The sequence below is a fragment of the Puma concolor genome, chromosome A1 (assembly GCF_028749965.1).
Source record: "Puma concolor isolate L17-30 chromosome A1, mPumCon1.1.hap2, whole genome shotgun sequence".
NCBI lineage: Eukaryota > Metazoa > Chordata > Mammalia > Carnivora > Felidae > Puma > Puma concolor.
Window position 1 is genome coordinate 214,612,845 of NC_141667.1, and position 21,915 is coordinate 214,634,759.

Sequence of the window (21,915 nt, forward strand, 5' to 3'; positions counted from 1 at the left end):
AGTTGTAGCTAAGTCAGAGTACAGTTGTATACACATATTTCTTTTCAGTTTTTTATTTTATTTTATTTTTTATTTTTATTTTTAAAAAAAAATTTTAATGTTTATTTTTGAGACAGAGAGACAGAGCATGAATGGGGAGGGTCAGAGAGAAGGAAACACAGAATCTGAAACAGGCTCCAGGCTCCGAGGTGTCAGCACAGAGCCTGATGTGGGGCTCGAACTCATGGACTGCGAGATCATGACCTGAGCCAAAGTCGGCCACTTAACCGACTGAGCCACCCAGGCGCCCCAGTTTTTTATTTTATTGTTTAAGTTTACTTATTTTGAGAGAGAGAGACAGCACAAGCTGGGAAGAGGCAGAGAGAGAGAGGATCCCAGGCAGGTTCCCACTCAACACAGAGCCCCATGTGGGCTCGAACTCACGAACCGTGAGATCATGACCTGAGCCAAAATCAAGAGTCGGATGCTCAATCGACTGAGACACCCAGGTGCCCCTACACATCTTTCTTTTTAAAGAACACTGCCTGATTTCTTCTATTTTCAGCACCTATTGTAATTTTCCTAAGTCAAAGAAATAACATTTCTCTAGTTTTCTGTGAAATCACAGATGTACCATGTCTAGTCGCATGAGCAATTTTAGACATTTAACCTGGTTATTGCCTAGTTGTTAGAAAATGACTGTCTTTGTGGTAGTAACGCTGTGCCTCATTCACCATTTTGCTTTTAAATTGTCTTTTCAGTGTCGTTTTTGTTGTTCTGTTACTGGCAATTTAGTTTTAAAGAATCATTATTTAAAACACATTCAAAATAAAAATTGAAGTATATCGTGTGCTTGACACTGGATCAGATATGATGTTGCTTATATAAAAGAAAGAAATTAGATCCCGTTAGCCTGAGGATATAATACTGAAATTTAAGTAAATGTGAAATAGCATAGTGATAGAGCATATGTGAAATTTTTTTTGAATAGTGGTAAATTAGAGATGTTGATGGAATTGTCTGATATTTACAGAGTTAGGCCAAATGAACCATGGGCTATTTAAACGCCCCAGTATGTTTTAGATGTTATTTTACTTTTAAAAATTAAAGTCGAATAAAGGTATTGTCAAGAATTCTGTGTGAACTACTTGCTGAGATTTCAGATTCAATCTCCTGAACTTCCTGTTTTCTACATTTGCAATTAGATAGTTTCTTTTCCCCTTTGGGGTCATTCAGATATGTGGAGGGCTGGGGGAATTTATTGTTGCCTTAGAGCTCTCTCAATTTGTGTCTGAAAAAAAAATACCAGTGATGTTTTAGTGCATGAAAAACTGTTACATAGCAGATAAATGTGTTTTTCTAGGAAATTGATCATATTCTTATTTTGGACCAGTTAATGTTAAAGTTTTAACTTAAGTGCTTTATATCTAACAGTTTTAGTATTTCCATAGAAAACTTTATGAGAAAGACCTATGTTCTTATTTCAGAGTCTAAGATCTGATTGTGTATGATACATGGTATTTTTTGAAAATCTCAAGTGGAGTTCAATTTCCAAATAATATATTTTTATTTGTTATAAATGGTTTATGCTTAAAAAGTGTAAACTATTTTATTTTATTTTATTTTATTTTTTATTTTTTTTTAATTTTTTTTTTCAACGTTTATTTATTTTTGGGACAGAGAGAGACAGAGCATGAACGGGCGAGGGGCAGAGAGAGAGGGAGACACAGAATCGGAAACAGGCTCCAGGCTCTGAGCCATCAGCCCAGAGCCCGACGCGGGGCTCAAACTCACGGACCGCGAGATCGTGACCTGGCTGAAGTCGGACGCTTAACCGACTGCGCCACCCAGGCGCCCCCAAAAATGTAAACTATTTTAATATCAATTAATTAAAATATAATTAAGGAGGTAAATCAGTTATAGTTCTCTTCCAATAAGGAAAATGAGGTTGGTTTTTTTTTTTTTAATATTTATTTATTTTTGAGAGAGAGAGAGACCAAGCGTGAGTGGAGGATGGGCAAAGAAAGAGGGAGAATCCAAAGCAGGCTCCAGGTTCTGAGCTGTCAGCACAGAGCCTGATGCTGTGCTCAAACTCACAAACCATGAGATCATGACCTGAGCCAAAGCCGGACGCTCAACCGACTGAGCCACCTAGGTGCCCCAGAAAGATGAGTTTTTGATGAAAGCTGTGCACAGCTTTGTCCATTCACTGTGGGTAAATAAGATTTGACTGCAGTTTTTGGTCATATATTGAACATTCTTACTTGCGCCAGTGATCTACCTAATTTGGGTTTGGTTTCTTTTTGATTTTAAAGGTTGTAGGCCTTTTCATGTTTATCTTTCTATAAAGTTAGTCTTGAGAAACAGAGGTTAACTCTGTTGTCGGTGTTATTTTTCTGGTATTATTTTGATATATTATTGTATTATTAATACTTTTCTTGTATTGTTGAATGAATGTAAAGTGAAGTATATGTGGCAGGTCTTCTCATGTGCTCTAGGACCATGAAGGTAAATGATACACCCTTTTTGACCTTAGCGAGCTTATTTATTTATATATTTTTTATGGAGGTTCTCATGTTGGGCTTGTGAACTAAAGGGCTTCAGAGAAACCTTTGGATCCCTTCAAATTATGTATAAAAAATTTGCTGTGTGTACATATGTGTGGTTTTCTGGGGTGACCCATAGATTTCACCAGATTTTTAAAAGGTTCTTTATATGTAGAAAAGCTAAAGGAGACAGAGCACATCTAACTATAAACTAGTGTAGTAAATGTTGTAATAAGGGTAAAAATAAAGGTCTTTCGGAGATTAAACGTTGGAGGCCCATCACGTTTCAGGTCCTACATAGGACTCATTTGATATGGACCCTTGCCTTGCTACATGCTATGTCTGTTGTGCATAATATAGTGACTGATGTATAGTAATTTTTGTGTCATTGAGGGTCCTGGCAGTAATGGATGGTTTTTTTTTGAAGATAGTTTAATGAAGAGATTATTTGCAGAGGTAGGCATGGTTTAAGGTAACCAGAAATGGGTGATGAATCATCCAGAGGCTAACAATGGTTGGAGACTGTTATCCACCCAGAGAAAGGGGCAAGAGAATGGGAATTATGTATGTTCCAGAACCCAATGAGAGTCGTGGGCATGCAAGAGGAGCTCTTTAACAGGAGCTGTGGCTGAAAAGGAAACATAACAGGAAGTAAATTGTACCATTACTTCCATCTTTTTCCACCTTTTGCTTTTCTGCTGATGCTTCCTGTTTAAGAAGACGGTCTTTTGTGCACAGTTATCAATCCCACTTGGCCACATAAAAGTGGGTGCTGGGCGCTGCATACTTCCCTACCAAGAGATGAGGAGTTCACATACCCTGTGCTGGGATTACCACCTTTGTGGGATTTGTTCTGCTGAAGCATAGTCAATGGCTCTCACATATGCTCTCAGCTTTCAGTATTTCAGACTCCAGGGATGGTGTGGGGTGGAGGGGGTGAGTTCTTCTGTTGCGCCACCAGAGGGGTGGGTGTTTGTAGGCCCATTTCCCTTAGTTAGCTAGCACTGGGGGTGGGGGAGGGGGAACCCATTAGCCATAACGGACTGATGCATACAGCTGGAGCTGAACTTTGTCTTCTTTCGCGTAAGTAAAGCATTTTTCAGTGCTTGACTGTGTAATGTTTTCCTTGGCAACTTTGATACCAAGATGCAACAGGCAGAAGTGTTTGGAGTCCTCTCCTGGGATTCGTCACCTGTGCCTGGTGTTCTTTTTGAAACTTCCTCTCTTTGGTAAAACCCAGACAGAAACTAGTGGGCAAGTGAGGACTTGGCTAATGTGGATAAGGGGATGCAGAAGTACAGAGCAAGTCAGAGAAGGGTGGAGAATGAATCTAGAAGGACAAATGGAGAATGACAGCAGAGTCCTTAATACTTATTTGTTGAATTCAATTGAATATTGTTAAACATTTTAGATTTACAAATTAAAGGGAAAAATGACCAGATGCCTAATGGTTTAATGTTTCTGATATAAATACCTCCAAATGAAAATCTCTTTGGAATTGTAGAGGCAACAATTTGTATTTTGAGTAGTTAAAATAGTAAAAGTGACACAATTATTAATCTATAAAAATGTGAAATTAGAATAACACAACTTTTTAAGACTATATTTTTCAAATATGGTTTTTTGAAACGTGAGAATTTGTATTATTTAATTTAGAGAAGACCAACTCATTTTCTAGGGCCTACCTCAAAAATTACTTCTATGAATCTTCCCTTAGACAAATTTAAGTGTTTGCAGAACACTGTTCTTTTTTCTGCTATACCACTTATATTCAATTAATAGTAGTTATTTTATTGATAATATTAAAAGCAGTTCACATTTACTGACTGTTTACTATGTGCCAACCCACTGTGTTAAGTCCTTTACATACATAATTACATTTTATCCTCACAATAACCCTAGGAAGTATAGATACTGTTGTTTCGCGCTTGAGATGCCTCACCGGACAGAAGTTCCACAAAGGCCAAAGGTCTTTATGTGCTAGTATTAATATTTCTGCAGCATTTTGTTGTTAGCGTCCCCTAGGTATTCTTTTAGTTGAGTACCTTTTCATATGTTTATTAGCCATTTAGATTTTTTTCTATAAAGTCCCTGACCTTTTGCCCATGGTTCTGTTGGATTGTCTCCCTTACTAGTAATATGGAGGAATTCTGTACATGTCTTTGGATATATGCTCATTGTCTATTATGTGTTACAAATGACTTCTCCAATTCTGTGGTAGATTTAGACTAAAGTGTTGAGAACAGGACATATCGGGTAGGCAAATATAAATATTTCTAGACAGATGAAAGACTAAACAAGGTTATAAGGAAGGAATAAATTCACACATGAAACAGTTGAGTAGTTTGTTAGGACTGAGGTTCATTAAAGTGAACCAGTGGAAGATAAGACTGGAAATTTCAAACCATACAGCCTCAGGGAAGCTTTAGAAAATGGTAAACATATACCTCAACAGAATATCCTCTTTAAATCTATACTCTTTAAATCTATACCTCCCTTCTGTTCAGGACAGACAACCTGTCTAGACAACCTGAAGGGAACTTTGGAAACTGTTTTGCCTCTCTGGGTAGCTAGCTCTAGACTTCCTCTGCTCTGCTGGGGGAAAAAAATCTTTCTTTACTAGGGTATCCAGTGTTACTGCCTGGTAAAAAAGTATATCTTAGCATTAGAACTGAGGAGGAGAACCATAGATGAACTTCCTTCATCTTGTCTATGAAGAGCTCTAGATTTCTAAGAGATGCTGGATATTAAAGTTAGAGCACTTTCATAACGTCCCTCCAGTCTCAACCTCTGTCTTACTACTTCTGCACCAGTGTGAAATGAATCCATTCTGTTCCCTACTGAGGAAATTTTTTTTCTAGATGTATTTTTTAGTCTTTCCTGGATCTTACAGATTTACCTCTCACCATTAGAGAAAAACATTTCTATCGTGTCTCTCCTGAATTCTGTATCCATCAAAATTTGATTTGGCTGCAAGCGCCTAAAAATAATAGTGGCTTACAAAGATAGAATTTTATTTTTATCTTGTGTAAATAGAGGCAGTCCTGAGGTGCTATGGCGTCTCCCTGATCATCTGGGGCACAGTCTCCTTTCATCTCGTTGTTTTTCCTTCTTTATCCAACATGGCTGCTCTAGGTAGAATATCTACATTTCTAGCCAGTAAGAAGGAGGAATAGAAAAGGAGAAGGACATTTCTTCCATTCCCCAAAGGACTTCTCAGAAGTTGCATATACCACCCTGCTTATATCTTATAAGCCAGTATTTAGTTAACATAGTCATAGTCTAAGGGAGGCTTGGAAATATGTCTGACTAAAAATAGGAATTCCCAATCCTAGAGAAGAAAGGGGGAATGGATGTTGGGGTGGGGGAGCTATTGAGCTCTGTTATGTAAACCTTATCTGTTTTGATTTAAATATTTTTCTGAGATGGTAAAGGAGAAAAGCATAGAATAATATGGAGTATATAACCAATTTAAATTAGATTTTGATCAGAATGAGCTCATAACTTTATGGATTCTAAATTCTTGGCTCTTATTTAAAAAACTTTACATTGGTCTGTAAAGGTAGAAATAAACTAACTTTTAAATTATTCATAATTCTTACTAATTTTTGGCACTTTGACTTCTTTACTAAACATAGATCTAATGTTTTATCAAAATTTAAAATATAGCAAATGCTATTGCAAATATAAAGGAAATATGTTCCTTCTATCTTTGTAGAAGATAAATATATTTAACCACTATTAAGAATAACCTATAGAAAATATTTTAGCATAAAAGCTCTTGGGTAGAATGAATTCATATATACAGAAATTAAGTGAAATCTAGAATAATTTTAGTTTACTGAAAATTAATTTTTTTTAATGTTTATTTATTTAGAAGGACAGAGATATAGAGCATGAGCAGGGGAGGGGCAGACAGAGAGGGAGACAGAGAATCTGAAGTGGGCTACAGGCTGTTAGCTGTCAGCACAGAGCCTGACGCGGGGCTTGGACTCACAAGCCATGAGATCATGACCTGAGCCGAAGTTGGATGCTTAACCTACTGAACCACCCAGGTGCCCCAAGTTTACTGAAAATTAGCTAATATGGTACACAGCAGGTAGAATCCCATAGACACTGCAGATTCAAAAAAAAATTCTGTTTTTCACAGCAGAGCTTGAGTAAAATGTAGTATTTAACATAATTATTCTCATTATTTTAAATGGTTTACTTGAAGAAAAAAAAAAGCCAGTGTAAGACTACAAGTGATAATCATTTTTTTTCCTTCACAGGCAAGAAGTTTGATAGCTGTCGGACTGGGTGTTGCAACTCTTGCCTTTGCAGGTAAGATAAGTAAAGCATACTTCTCAATAAATGTTGCAGGAGAAATATTTCCAAATAGCTTCTATAGTGATTCATGAGGATACCCTCTGTATTCTGAGGTTTGGGTTTTAAGACATTATACATTTTCATTTGTTTCTCCATTTATAGTCCCTGAACATTTGTCAGTGTAGCAAAAGCTAGATAACTGTGTAGTGAAGAAAATTAACAATAGGAAGCTAGGAAAACTAGCCCCAATAATAGTTGATCTTCATAGTATTTTTTTTTAGCTTGAACTATAAAGTACTTTAAAAACATTCTTCAGTATGAAGCAATGTAAGTGATATGGGGTTCCTCTGTTCTCCCTTGTTTTTTTGTTTGTTTATTCTTGTTTTTTTCTTGCAGTAAGATGTCATATTTCCTGAGCAGTCACTTTTTTTGATGAGCATAGTTATTCCCTGTAATGTATTAGTTACTTCATTTTTTTTAAACACATTGGTGTAATTTCTTCTGAAAACCTGGGAGAATTTCTTTTACTGTCCAAATCACCAAAGAATAGTTATAAAAATTTAAAGCAAAATTGTTATCTCTTCCAGTTGTAAATTGGATAGCTATTTGCTAATCAGGTGTTGATCTGAGAGCATCTCTTGTTACATTTTTTGTTTTAGCATTTGTGTTTCTTAAGTTTCGTGGATTTGATTTTGTTTGTTGGATCTTCTCTTTAAGTGAAGCTACATTCCATGTGGTTATGTGGAGTTGGTAAGATCCAATTGCAAAATGGGACATAAAAGATTGTTGTTTTGTTTTGTTTTATATGATACTTAATTTCACGCAACTCTCTTAAAGCACCTTAAGCATAAACACTTAAAAATCAAGATCAGTGGTTCAGATTCTCTTGGTCTTTGTGCCATCAACGTCTTGTGTCTCATCGTGATGACTACACTGAGGTTTTCTGAGAAGACTATCATCCAAAAAGGAATCCTGACAAACTTGGCCCTAAACATGAAACGTGAATTTTAGTATCAACTATTTTAGCAGAATTGGTATAGTTATTTTGAAATTCAAATGGAAGATTTTTATTTGAAATTAAAGACAGATGCTGTACTTTTGCTAGGGTCTTCTTTCTAAAATGAGAAGAATTGGTGTGTGAATTGTGTAACCACACTTTTGCCAAGTTCTTATTACTAACTAGAATGCTAATAGCAGGCAGCTCTCTTCCAGAGCCAAATGCAACTGAATAATGGAATTTAGGAGAAAGTACACTTAGACTTGTTGGAACTTGGTCTTCTGGTTTATGGTTAACGTAAACCTTCAGATGTCACTTGTTGAAGACTTTACCTACTTTTTTCATCAAGACTGCCTGATTATATGTGCTTTTATATTTTAAATTTTGAGATAATTTAAAAGCTATACTGTGTACTATTGTAGAATCAAATGGAAATTGACATCTATAGGACAAGAGGTTTGGATGAGTTAGGCTCTCACTTAATTCAGTGTCACTTATTTAACTTATTTAATTTCCCTTTATTTAATGCTCTCCTTGAGGTCAAGAACTTTTTCTCTTCTATGTGGATTGACTATTTCCCATCACCCATATCTAGCATCCTATTTTTCACATGTTTGCACAGGAATAATAGTGTGTTTAGACAGGTAACTTCTTTTTTTTTTTTTTTTTAATGTTTTCTTTTTTTAATATTTATTTACTTTTGGGAGACAGAGTGCAAGCAGGAGAGGGGAAGAGAGAGAGGGAGACACAGAATCTGAAGCCGGCTCCACGCTCTGAGCTGTCAGCACATGGCCTGACGTGGGGCTTGAACCCATGAAGCGCGGGATCATGACCTGGGCCAAAGTCTGACGCCGAACCGACTGAGCCACCCAGGCGCCCCTAGACAGGAAATTTCTAAGAGGTGTATGTAATTGAGCTTTCCCAGTGGAAATCTTGATTTGCAAAGAAGGTTATGGTTGGAAATTGAATAAAATCCGGAGTATCATAGTGGGTTTTCTAGCAAGACTTTTGGGAAGAGAGACACTACTGTTGATCGGTACATAATGCTGATTAGGGTACAAAAGGTAAATTAATCAGGTAATATTTTATTCTTGTTCTATGCCCTCAAAATAGTTTGGGACCTGTTTTGCTATTGATGACTCAGGAGTTTTAATTATTAGGATACCTAAGAAAAGAAAGCACCAAAATAAATTATGCTTTTAGGAGAATAGTTAAATTTGGTGAGAAATTGACAGTAAATATCTTTGGTGAATATTTCTTACATAGTTGCTTTTTACTTTGTAGATAATTCCATTAAAATTGTTCCTATGTTTTACAGATCCTAAATAGTATTTGTTCTCTTAAGTATTTCAAAGTGATTATCACTGGGAAAATCAGTACAGATAACCAGATGTGTGAATCTACACATACATAAAAGGACTTTATCTATAGTTTGTGTTAGAGTACTAGGATTTTTTTTTTTTTTTTTTTTTGGTTACCTATCCTATCGTATAAATAGAAGATATTAAAAATTTTTTTTTTCAACGTTTATTTATTTTTTTTGGGACAGAGAGAGACAGAGCATGAATGGGGGAGGGGCAGAGAGAGAGGGAGACACAGAATCGGAAACAGGCTCCAGGCTCTGAGCCATCAGCCCAGAGCCTGACGCGGGGCTCGAACTCACGGACCGCGAGATCGTGACCTGGCTGAAGTCGGACGCTTAACCGACTGCGCCACCCAGGCGCCCCATAAATAGAAGATATTATACATAAACATTGACATTTTCTAATTTTATAATCATTAATTAGAACTTGATAAATAATAACTTTATTTTTATTTTTATTTTATTTTTTATTTTCGAGAGAGACAGAATGTGCAAGCCGGGGAGAGGGGCAGAGGGAGAAAGAGAGAATCCCAAGCAGGTTTTATGCTCAGCACAGAGCCCAATGCAAGAGCTCATCCCACAACCCTGGGATCATGACCTGACCTGCAAGAGTTGGATGCTGAACCAGCTGAGCCACCCAGACATTCCTCAATCTAATAACTATTTTAATTCTGTTAAAATGAAATGCTTCCTCCATTCAATAAATTAGACATTTGGAAAAATAGAACTTTCTGGTAAATTTTGAAATAGTTATTGAAATAATACATAGAAAAGAAACTATCGATAAATATTGTAGTTACTACCTTGTGGGTATTGTCTTTCCATATTATGGAAAATATGTTTGCTCTTATTCCTGTTGTTTTTTTAGGTCGCTATGCATTTCAGATCTGGAAACCTCTAGAACAAGTAATCACAGAAACGGCAAAGAAGATTTCCACTCCTGTGAGTTAAAGATGGCTTTAGTTAGAAGGCTTGTTTTGATTTTTGTTTATATGCCATATTTGATAGTAATTTAGAAAATGTCTTAGATTTTTCAACATTTGTAGTTTACTTTCTTCATGATACCTTTGGGGTGTTTGTCTATTTCTTGATTTGTTTCAGTCTCTTAGTCACGTTATTTTTATTTCTAATCTTATTCCTGCTTTTGACATCTAATTATTATATCTCTCTTAGTAGTATTACACCAACTTTGAGGTAATTTATCTTCCTTGTTTAATTAATATTAATTCTTTTAGTGATTGTCTATATTAATTCTTGTGGTAGAAGCTGGATATAGTTGATGAATAAAACAGACAAGTTCCTTGCCCTGATGGAGCTTACCCAAGAGTTTATTTCATCATAAAATTTGAAACTGATCCCCGTGTACCACCGCCTGATCATTTCAAACATAAAATTATAAGATTCCAATGCTGAAATCCTATAGGGTTTATATATTCATCTATAGGCATTGTAGCTACTCTGCTGAGCTAAATGTAAGTGAAGAATGAATGATAGTAGATACTTAAAAGCTACTGCGTAGTGGACTGGTTTGTAACTACTGGACACAATGCAAAGAAAACTCACTGAAGTGTTGCAGCATAATCGTTGACTTCTGGGAAATAGAAGCAGATATGGGATAGATCAACTTGGCTTGCAGCAATTGGAGAATGAATGACTTGTTTTAGCAAAGGCATTACAGGCTTGTGAGGCTTAGTTAGCCATGAACAATGACCACACTTTCAAAGGATGACATACAAATAATTAAACTCAGGTCCAAAAGAACTGCAAGTGATTTTGCAGACCTATAAATGTATGTCTGTGATTAGAGGGAGCATGTGTGGTTTTTTTTCTGTGTTCCTATTTATATTTTATTTGGCTACAGTATTAATAGGTATTTAGCATTCGTTCAGTGATTATTCATTAAGGGCCTTCTACATGCCAGACATTACTGTGGAGAGTGGGGTATAGTCAAGGACCATATAAAGATATTGCCCTTAGGAGTGTATATTTTAGTGGACACAGACAATTAACAAGTGAATGAATAAGTAAAGTATATACTATGTAGAAGTGTTGACTGCTTATAAGAAAACTGAATCAGGCTAAGAGTTTAAAGAATAACAGCAGAGAGGAATTGATACTAGATGGGTCAGGGAAGGCCTCACTGAGAAGATGAGAGAGCAGATGTGAATCTCTGAAGAAAGAGCTATCTAGGGACTGAAACACTGCAGAGGTCCTGAAGTGGAAATGAGCTTTGCAGCAAGAATAACCCCAGTGAAATATGCAAAGGGAATAGTGGTAGAATAGGGACCAGATCATTTGAGGCCCCATAGACTATGATCAAAACTGTGAATTTTACTTCAAGTATAATGGAAAGCTTTTGGAAGGTTTTGAGCATGGGGGCAATGTGATTTGCATTTTATTTTATTTTTAATGTTTATTTAATTTTGAGAGACAGAATGTGAGCGGGGCAGGAGCGGAGAGAGAGGGAGACACAGAATCCAAAACAGGCTCTATCCAGGCTCTGAGCTGTCAGCACAGAACCCGATGCGGGGCTCGAACTCATGAACCATGAGATCATGACCTGAGCCGAAGTCAGACGCTTAACCAACTGAGCCACCCAGGTGCCTGTGATTTGCATTTTAGATGATCACTTTGCTGCATGGAGGGTCAACAAGAACAAGCCAGAGTGAAAGCTCTCAATCCAGTTAAGAGGGTATTGAGATACTTCAGGTAATAGATAAATGGTGGCTTGAAATACAGGAATGAAAATAGTGGCATAGTTCCTTAATTCAATGTTACTTACGTCTTTCCATATGTTTATAAATAATGAATGGAGAGAATTTCAGAAATTATTTCTCTTCTGTTAAGGTGATATTCAGTAGATATATTTATGCTATAAATAAAGGACTCCCAAGTTTTGTAGAACTGCATTATTTAACATTGTAAAGGAAGAGAGAGCAAGAAAAGGAGAAAATTTTCACTGCTCTGTGGAGGCTCACGGATAAGGTAGAATAATTTGAGAGATTGTCATGGGTATACTAAATAGAGAAATAATGTGTCCCTCTTTCCTTTTCCTTTGTGGGCTTGAGTTAAGAAACAGTTTTTGATAAATCTGGCCCTGTTTTCCCCCACAAAATACTACTGTTGCAGTTTGCAGTGAAAATATTTTTTAGAACATCTTTATCATCGTCACTGTCATCATAATTATACCTCTGTGAAGATAAGGGTGTTTTAAACAATTCTTTAAATATTAATAATTCTAGGAAAACTGAGAAATTAAATATGCGCATGCTTTCTCTTGGCACTAATGATTCCAAAAAGTCAAACTTCATAAAACACAGCATTTACAATGTTTTGATGTTATTAATATGATTCATTATTAAACCAAATAGGGTTGTTAAAAAAATAGGAATTTGTAACTGTGTGCCACTAAATCTCTGTCACTCAAGAGAACCTGGAAAGCATTCAAGGTTCAAGTTTCTATGTTTTTAAAAAAAATTTTTTTTTAAGGGAGCCTGGGTGGCTCAGTTGGTTAAGCATCCGACTTCAGCTCAGGTCATGATCTCACACTCCTTGAGTTAGAGCCCTGCCTCGGGCTCTGTGCTGACAGCTCAGAACCTGGAGCCTGCTTAGGATTCTATGTCTCCCTCTCTCTTTGCCCCTCCCCTGCTCACGCTCTGTCTCTCTCTGTCTCAAAAGTAAATTTAAAAAAATGAAAAAAAAATTTTTTTTAATGTTTATTGTTGAGACAGAGACAGAGTGTGAGCGGGGGAAGGGCAGTGAGAGAGAGAGAGAGAGAGACAGAATCTGAAGCAGGCTCCAGGCTCTGAGCTGTCAGCACAGAGCCGCCCCACCCCCCCATCCCCCCCATCCCCGTGAGGCTCAAACACAGGAACTGCTAGATCATCACCTGAACCAAAGTCAGATGCTTAACCAACTGAGCCACCCAGGCGCCCCTCTATGGGTTCTTTTTAAATTTCTTCTTGAAGTTTGTTTTCTCTGTACTTTATTTAACATCATTTTGTCCTTAAATCTCATCTTTGTATTTTCATACCTTTTTTTCCCCCCATTTTTCTTGAATACTACCTGGAGTAATTTTTTCATATGGAATGCATGGATGGTAAATGTTTTAAGTTCTTCTCTACTAAACGGTTTGTTTCTTTTCTCTCATTGTTAGTCACCAGCTGCTGGCTCCTTGGAAATCTGGTGAGCCAGTATGAGGGAAGAACAGAAGTTTCTGCTCAGGGGCCACCTGGCTGGCTCAGTCAGTGGAGCCTGCAACTCTAGGCTCATGAGTCTGAGCCCCATATTGAGTGTAGATTACTTAAAAAAAAATCTCTGCTCAGACTGAACCTCAGTGCCCACATCCATGCTTTCCTGTATACTCTCAGCCACATTTTCTGGTAACTGAGACTCTCAGCTGGAATTTCTTGTGTTCTTATTCTTACTCCTTTGTAAGCAGCCTGTTTCGGTTTTCTTTTGTTGTTTGTGTTTTAGGTTTTTAGTTTTTTGGTAATTTTTATTTGTTTTTTAACTCTGGAAGTTTTGGGTTTTTTTTTTTTTTTCTTTATTACTGATGTTCTGAAATTTCACAGGTATTCTCAGTGAAATTTAAGTGAAAACTCCCTATCTTTTATTCTAGAAGATTCTCCTATACTTTTTCTTTAATTATTTTTTCTTTTACATTTTCTCTCTTTTCTGTTGCTGGAACTCTTACTAGAGACACATTGGACCTCTGAGTCTATCCTTTATGTCACTGAACAGTTTCTTTCTTATTTTTCATCTTCTTATCTTTTTGTTTTACATTCCACAGTATTTCCATAGCTTATCTTCCAGATCACCAGATTGGGTTTTAGCAATGGCCAGTCTGTTATTTAATCCATCACTAAATGTTTTACTTCAGTAATATTAAATATCTCTTTTCATAGCAATTTACTCTTTTATGGATATAAGATACTAATTTGAAAGTTGTCAAGTCCTCTTCTGCTTTCTGATTTACCTCCTTCCTCCAAAAGCCAGTTGTTACTTGTTCATCTTTCTTCTGTTTTATTGCCCCCCGTGGTATTGGATTTGTTCAAATGTCTGACAATCTTTGGTTATTGGTATATGTTTGTGAGGACTGAGTTGAATAATATAAATGTTATAATAGTATAACAGTTTGGTAAACTCACTTTATTAAAAAAATTTTTTTTAATGTTTATTTATTTTTGAGAGACAGAGCACAAGCAGGGGAGGGGCAGAGAGAGAGGGAGACATAGAATCTGAAGCAGGCTCCAGGCTCTGAGCTGTCAGCACAGAGCCTGACGTGGGGCTCGGACTCACAGACTATGAGATCATGACCTGAGCCAAAGTTGTACACTTTAATGGACTGAGCCACCCAGGTCGCCCCTGTACATTCACTTTAATTGAACAAGAGTGTTGATAGTGGGCTGTGAATACAAAGATGGTTTATGTCAACAGGCATGTTTTCCAAAGCAAGGAACCCAGAGGCAGGCTTGAGACCTCCAGAGAGAGGTTGAGGAAAGATTAAGCACTGAGTATATTTCATTCCTTGGCATAACTGTCCCCCTCACTGGCCTCCTGGGTTCTGTAGTGTGATCTGCTAGTACTCTCCTTTGCTTCTGTTGGGACCTACCACCCACAATGAGATACATCTCAGGCTAGTAGTTGTTTTTCTTAGCCAGAGGGCAAAAATGGCAGGTGGTGGGCCCCTTATGCTCTGTGTTAATGGAGTTAGAAATGGTCATCTCTGCTGTTCTGGTTTAATTAATTATCCTGATGTCATTATTATATTTGTTGACTCTAAAGTTAGTGTTTTCTTTATTTCCTGGGAAGGCTTTTCCACTTTCCTCTGGTGTTTGAAGCTGCAGTGATGTTTTTGTGTCTTTAATTGTAATCTTACCTGTTTTCAGCTTTCTGGTTTTCTCTTTGTCTCATTTCTTGTTTTCTCTCTCTTCTTATTTCAGAGGCACTTTAGGAAGCAAAAGACCTTTTTTTTATTCAATCTTCTGTTTTGAACCAGTAGTTTTTTTGCTTGACCTTTCTTATGTTAGTATCTGTTATAAACTCAGTCAGTGTTTACCCCTAATTTTTTTCCTGGGGAAGAAACCCAAGTCATTCATCTTCTTCTGAGGCTTTTCTTTTTCTTTTTAATTTTTTAAAATGTTTTTATTTATTTTTGAGACAGAAAGAGACAGAGCATGAGCAGGGGAGGGGCAGAGAGAGAGGGAGACACAGAATCCAAAGCAGGCTCCAGGCTCCGAGCTGTCAGCACAGAGCCTGATGCGGGGCTCGAACTCACGGACTGTGCGATCATGACTTGAGCCCAAGTTGGACATCTAACCGACTTAGCCACCCAGGCGCCCCGAGGCTTTTATTTTTCTATTTGTGAAAATGTCCCCTTATTTGAATACAGTTTTTAAAAATTGGACTTCTTTTGTTTTATGGTTAAGTGAATTTCATGGAAACAACACAAATTAAAATCGTACCTCTGTGGCTCTATAAATGAAATAGATTATTGTAAATAATAGGAGATTATAGTTTATGGTAAATTTATTTCTTCTTAAGATTATGGAATGATATAGTTCTTCTTTGGTTGTGTGGAGGGCTTTTGTATTTTAAGCTCTTGGCTGAGCCAATTAACGAAGTTTTGTTGAACTTGGTTCATTTCATATCTCCTTTGATAAGATGTGACACCATGGCATTTAATGCTAATTTCAGAACGAAAATGATTTTGAGGTATGTTGTTTATGTATATAATTTATGGATAGAATAACACAAAATAATAATTTGTAAGGTGCAGGGTATATTTCAAATGGCAGCATAAAAGTCGTGGCATCCTGTTTCTATTCTTGGAAATTCTGTTAGAAAAATATAACCATTTACTCTATTTGATGGAGTTTTTGTATAGTTAAACTGTTCCTTATAGATATGCCGAGATTAACTTATTCATAAGAAGGCCAGTGTTTTAGGGTAAGAGTCTCATCTAGATGCTATATTTTAAGTAGCTTTTTCTAGGGCACTGGGGTGGCTCAGTCAGTTAAGCATCCAACATCAGCTGAGGTCCTGATCTCACGGTCCGTGGGTTCGAGCTCTGTGTCAGGCTCTGTGCTGACAGCTCAGAGCCTGGAGCCTGCTTCGGATTCTGTGGAATCCGAATTCTGTCTCTCTCTGCCCCTCCCTGACTCACTCTGCTGTGTCTCTGTTTCTCTCAAAAATAAATAAACATTACAAAGAATTTTAAAAAAATTTAAGTAGTTTTTTCTGTGTCTCCTTTTCTACCTGGGCAAACCAGAAAGTAAATCAATTGCTCTGATACAATACCTGCTGTTAGGGCTAATGAGTTTCTGACTCATGGGGTGACACTTCATGAAACATCAGTTTATCATGTTTATTATGCTGAGATTTTGGAGTTCCCTAAGGTAAATAAATACTTACAGAAATGTCAGGGAGTCAGGTACGTATCTAGTAAAAATTTTGATCTGTTGAGAGAAAACTTAAAACTAGCTGTTATTCCTCTGTGAAGTCCCCTCGTTCTTTATATAATCTCCACGTGCATGTGTGTGTATAATTTGTCCAGGTTACTATGTGTACTTACATAATTTGATTCTTTTGCTCCCCTTACAACTTAGAGACGGGTATTTTTAGTTTTCTTTCTAGATTGTAAATTACTTGAAACTTGAAATAGTACGTCACATCCCTCACGGCACTGGTGCATTGATACATTAGCATCTATGTGATAAGGATGGAACTTGACCTGTCTCTTTTGAAATGTTGCTGGCATGTAATAGGTGCTGAAGTGTTTGTGAAATGAATTAATTGCCAGGGAATTATTCCCAGGTGGAAATTTATATCAAGCTGTTCAAAGAAAGCAGCTTATATAAATGACCAGATCTGGCTCCCTGGGACTCATTTTTAAGTTTGTTGGTCTTTTATTTAGTCCTCCTTTTTAAAAAAATTATACGAATAGTCTGTGTTCATTGTTGAAAACTTAGGAAATAAAGAAGAAAAAAAATTATTCATAACGTCACCAACTAGAAGTAACATTTTAGTGTATATATACTTTCAGAGTTTGTTTTATGTAAACATACACTTATTTATCCCTCCTTACAAAAATAGAGTTTCATGTTTTAGAAACATGTATACAGTACAGTCATCGATGCATTTTTTTTTCCTTCTAAAGTTGAGTTCGTGCATCCTGTTGCTTTGTTACGAGCTCCTAAAGAGCTGTCTCCCATTCCTTCTCTCCTGTTCTCTCTCAAACCCAGTCTCATCAGACTCTCACTCCTACTCCCTGCGACTCTTGTCAAAGACTTTGACCTCTTTGATAAATATAGCAGTCAGTTCTCAGCTCACATCTGATTTGACCTACAGAACTGTTTGAAACTTTTTCCCTTCCTTACTTTGGGCTGCTTTTCCTTCAGCCTTACTGCTGGTCTTACTCAGTCTGCTTACGGATTCCTCTCCATTTGTGTGCCCCTAAAAACTGCAATCTCTAGGGCTCACTGTTTGGACTTCTTACCTACTCTTACTCCTTAGGTGATCTCATTCAGTCTCATGGCTTTACATACTGTCTATATATACTCGTGACTCCTAAATGTTATCTCCAGGTCAGGCTTTTCCATTTAGATATTTAACAGACATTTCAAACTCAATGTATCCAAAACCAGTCTCCTGATACCTATTACCCTCAATAAACAACTGCTCCCTCTCTAAGTCATTTAGTGGCAGTTTGGCAATTTAGGCCAGAAACCTTAAAGTCATTTGCAGTTTAAGTTCCTTGGAACTGAGACAAAGCAGACAGACAGAAATTAGCAAGCTGGTAGTTCATCAGGGAGTGCTTTTAGGATCAACAGCTCCAGAAGGGAAGAGAAGGAAGGACAGAAGGACAATTTAGGCTGCAGTAGGCCTCAGCCAACCCCATAGTGAGCTCTGAAGCACGGGTAGCTCATTGTGGTTGTCCCAGGTTGGGGCAAGGAGCCACAAGACTGAATGATGTCACTTGATAAGTGAATATAGATAGGCAGTTTAAGGACTGAACTCAATGAACCACAATGTTTATACCCCCATATCAACCAGTCATTAAATAGAAAACTGCCCTGGGAAGGGGGCCTGAGCTTGACTTTCTTTAGCCAAGGCAACTCCTCTAACGAGTCTGACAGCTGAGTGCTGTCTGCCAGCAACAGCCCCAACGTCCACGAAGTAAGTCCTTCACGTCTGAAGGGGGAGCTGCACGTGTATAGCAGTGTTTACTGCATCATCTTTAATCCCTTTTTCATATCCCTTATGTAATCTGCCAAGCAAATTATTAGTTTTCCTTTCAGAATACATCTAGAATGTGACCAGTTTCAAACTACCTCCTCTATTACCACGTTGGCCCATACCACCATCATCTCTTGCCTAGGTTATTGTTATCTCCTCTTAACTGGTCTCCTGATTCTCTCCTGCACCTTTCTTCCTATTCTTCACATGGTATTTAGAGTAATCCTTTCAAACGAAAGCCAAATGACATGACTCCAGTCCCCTGGTTTCTCCTACCATTGAGAATAGAATCCTAAAGATTGCTGCTACTTACAGGGCCCCCCACAATCTGGCCCCTAGTTGCCTCTCTGATACTACGGTCTTCCTTGCTCATGCATTTCCAGCCACCTTTCAGTGACCTTTCAGTCCAGTTTTGTGCTCTCTCTTGGCCTTGCTGTCTGCTATTCTGACGTCCTCCCCACTTTGTCAGTTCCTCCTCTTCCTCTTCCTTCTCTATCAGCCAGTCCAGTGGGTAAAAAAGATGTGTGTCATATCAATATTAAATGACTTGTTAAGGTTACCCAATGAGAATATTATTGCAGAGCTTAGGCAGACTTCGAGCCTTTGCTTCTGTTGATTTCTTTGATTCTGTTATATCTTAGTGTAGAAAAATTAATGTATTTGAATGTGAAAAAATTGTTAATGTTTTTTAAGTTCGTCTTGGTCATAGTTTCTTGTAAAGGATCCTTGTTTAGTGCCCTCCCCCCCCACCCCCTACAGTTTCATGTTGCCTTGTAATAAAATGCATTACTCTTATTGCAGCTATGATAGGTTTGAGGTCCTGCCACCTCATACATGCAACTAATTATTTCATGCTCCTTCTTTCCTGTACAGAGCCTTTCATCCTACTATAAAGGAGGATTTGAACAGAAAATGAGTAGGCGAGAAGCTAGTCTTATTTTGGGTATAAGGTAGGTGAGCTACATAAGTCTTATTTTATTCTGTGGCCAAGCTTGTCTTGAAAAAGGGAGAAAATGTTACAGTAAAGTTTTCCTTATATTTTAAATTATGAATAGGAAGCAGAGGAAAAAATACAAAATTTTTACATTTTAAAAGCCCAAATCCCTAAAAATATCAGGCAAAGATGTGATGTGTCCTTATTCCTTAACAAGGGGCTCTGAGCTCTTATGTTTGAATACAGTACTAAAATTTCAAAGCAATTGTCAAAATCTCCCTTAACTGTGATACCCCATTCTTTCTGAACTCAGTTTTATAATTTATTATCTATCATATTTTCTGTTATAATATAGGATCTATTTCACAGTTCTTTTCTATTTTCACAATTTGACATCTAGCATATTTTATTATAATTGTTTCACCCTAGTATCTATTGTGTGACTTTGGACCACATAGGAGAAAGCTAATGATGTTGTGTGATTGCTCTGTGATAACATTTAACACTTAAAGTTAAGAATATGCCCCCTGCCATTTAGTTGCTAGTTGCTATATTCATTTGTTTACCTTATGTTCCCTTAGAGCCCACTCAAATTTTTGTGGGGGTTGGTTACAGTATGTCATCTGCAGCAGATCTTCTGGTGATTTAATCACCATCATTAAGCAGAATAGGTCATAAAGTCCTGTATTGATACAGTTTTTTGGATCTCTTGTAGATTTGCACATTTTTAAGGCCAAAACATGTTATTATTTCTTTTGACTTAGCAAGAAAAGATAAGGGGTAGGGAGCAAAGGAAATGGTTCGGTTGAGCTTGGTGCTTTATTTAAATATAAGAGATGAAGTTTCTTGGGGCACCTGGGTGGCTCAGTCGGTTGAGCGTCCGACTTCGCTCAGGTCACGATCTCACGGTCCATGAGTTCGAGCCCCGCATCAGGCTCTGTGCTGACAGCTCAGAGCCTGGAGCCTGCTTCAGATTCTGTGTCTCCCTCTCTCTCTGGCCCTCCCCCCGTTCATGCTCTGTCTCTCTCTGTCTCAAAAATAAATAAATGTTAAAAAATAAAAAATAAAAAAAAAAAGAGATGAAGTTTCTCACTGAGAATAGGTTTTAGGTAGGGGAGGGAACCAAAATAGGAAGTTGGCTCTATTTCTGACCATTCTTTGCTTTAATATTAATCAGAATGGCCTTGTTATTTTTCTGGAACTATTATTGGGCCCCCATAGCATCCCATTCATAGTCTTGAAATGTGAATATGGAACTTACTATAAAACTAAACACAAAGGTTTTTGAGAATATCAGTCGATATCATCCAAAGCATTCCTGTTGTTACAACAGGTAATTAGGAGTTGACTTAAGATTTCTGTTTTTAAAGGTTTATCTTGTTAAGCTAGAAACTGTAGAAAATTTCACAAAGATAATTTGCTGGTTAAGCGTATATACTCTCAGGGAGTCTGGGTGGCTCATTTGGTTAAGTGTCAGACTCCTGATTTCAGCTCAGGCCATGATCTGACAGTTTATGAGAGTGAGTCCCGGATCTGGCTCTGCGCTGACAGTGTGGAACCTGCTTGGGATTCTCTCCCTCCCTCTCTCTCTCTGCTCCTCCCCTGCTCACTTGTATGCACATGTGCTCTCTCTCACAATGTAAACTGAAAAGTATATGCTCTTAACAGGTGAATCTATGAATACCAGTTTTACCATTTACTAGCTGCATGACCTCAGTGTCCTCATTTGTAAAATAGAGATAATAATAGTTTCTGTCTGGTAGGGTTGTTGTGGAGACTGATACATAGATAATTCTGCACGTAAACACAGCACTTAGTGCCACAAGATTAGAGAACGCCACTCAGTCCCGTGAACCCCACTTCCCAAGTCCCAGTCACGTGCATTCCAGGGAACAGTTTGTATTTCTTGATGTAGGCAACATGATATTTAAAGTTATATTTCAATTTCATGGTGAAATTGTCTGTACTGGAGATACATCCGACCTTTATTTAATTTTTGTACTGTGTTTAAGAACTAGGATTCTCCCATCCTGTTTAATCTTTAGAATAACAAATAAATGTCTTATGTATTAACAAATAACAACAAATACCAGCTGAGCCAAACAGATTCTTATCCTGCTTCTGTCACTGAAGCACTGCATTATAGGATCCCAGTCAAGTTATTTTTAGCTTTTCTGCCCTTCAGTTTCTTCATTTTTGAATGGAGTTAGTAATATTTAGGCTTGTTGAAATAATATAAAATGATATGACGATACCTTTTTATAATAGTGCCTACCAAATAACAGATGCTAAATAAATGTTGGCTCCTCTTTCTTCCCGTTTGTATCACAAATGCAGAAGCTAAATATTTGCCCTTTACATATTAAACAGAAAGGTAACCCTTATTTGCTTTCCTCTAGCCTTTTCTTTCAGTCTGGTAGTGTTGTTTTTGACAAGACTCTTCAAGATCTGAATACGTTGCTGTGGCTCCCTTCTCTGTGATCATTGAATCTAAACTACTTAGACTATGTAACAAGTAGGCAAAGGCCCAGTGGAACTGACTGTTGAT

General features: G+C 37.4%; 1 protein-coding gene across 1 annotated transcript in view; it reads left to right on the top strand.

Moving 5' to 3' along the window:
• DNAJC15 (DnaJ heat shock protein family (Hsp40) member C15) overlaps positions 1 to 21,915 on the top strand; it is a 72,355-nt gene that overhangs the window by 25,679 nt on the left and 24,761 nt on the right. Inside the window, exons 2-4 of the mRNA XM_025924875.2 lie at positions 6,797 to 6,848; positions 10,062 to 10,135; positions 19,307 to 19,383. Coding sequence (XP_025780660.1) covers positions 6,797 to 6,848; positions 10,062 to 10,135; positions 19,307 to 19,383 — 203 coding nt within the window. The remainder of the gene's footprint in view (positions 1 to 6,796; positions 6,849 to 10,061; positions 10,136 to 19,306; positions 19,384 to 21,915) is intronic.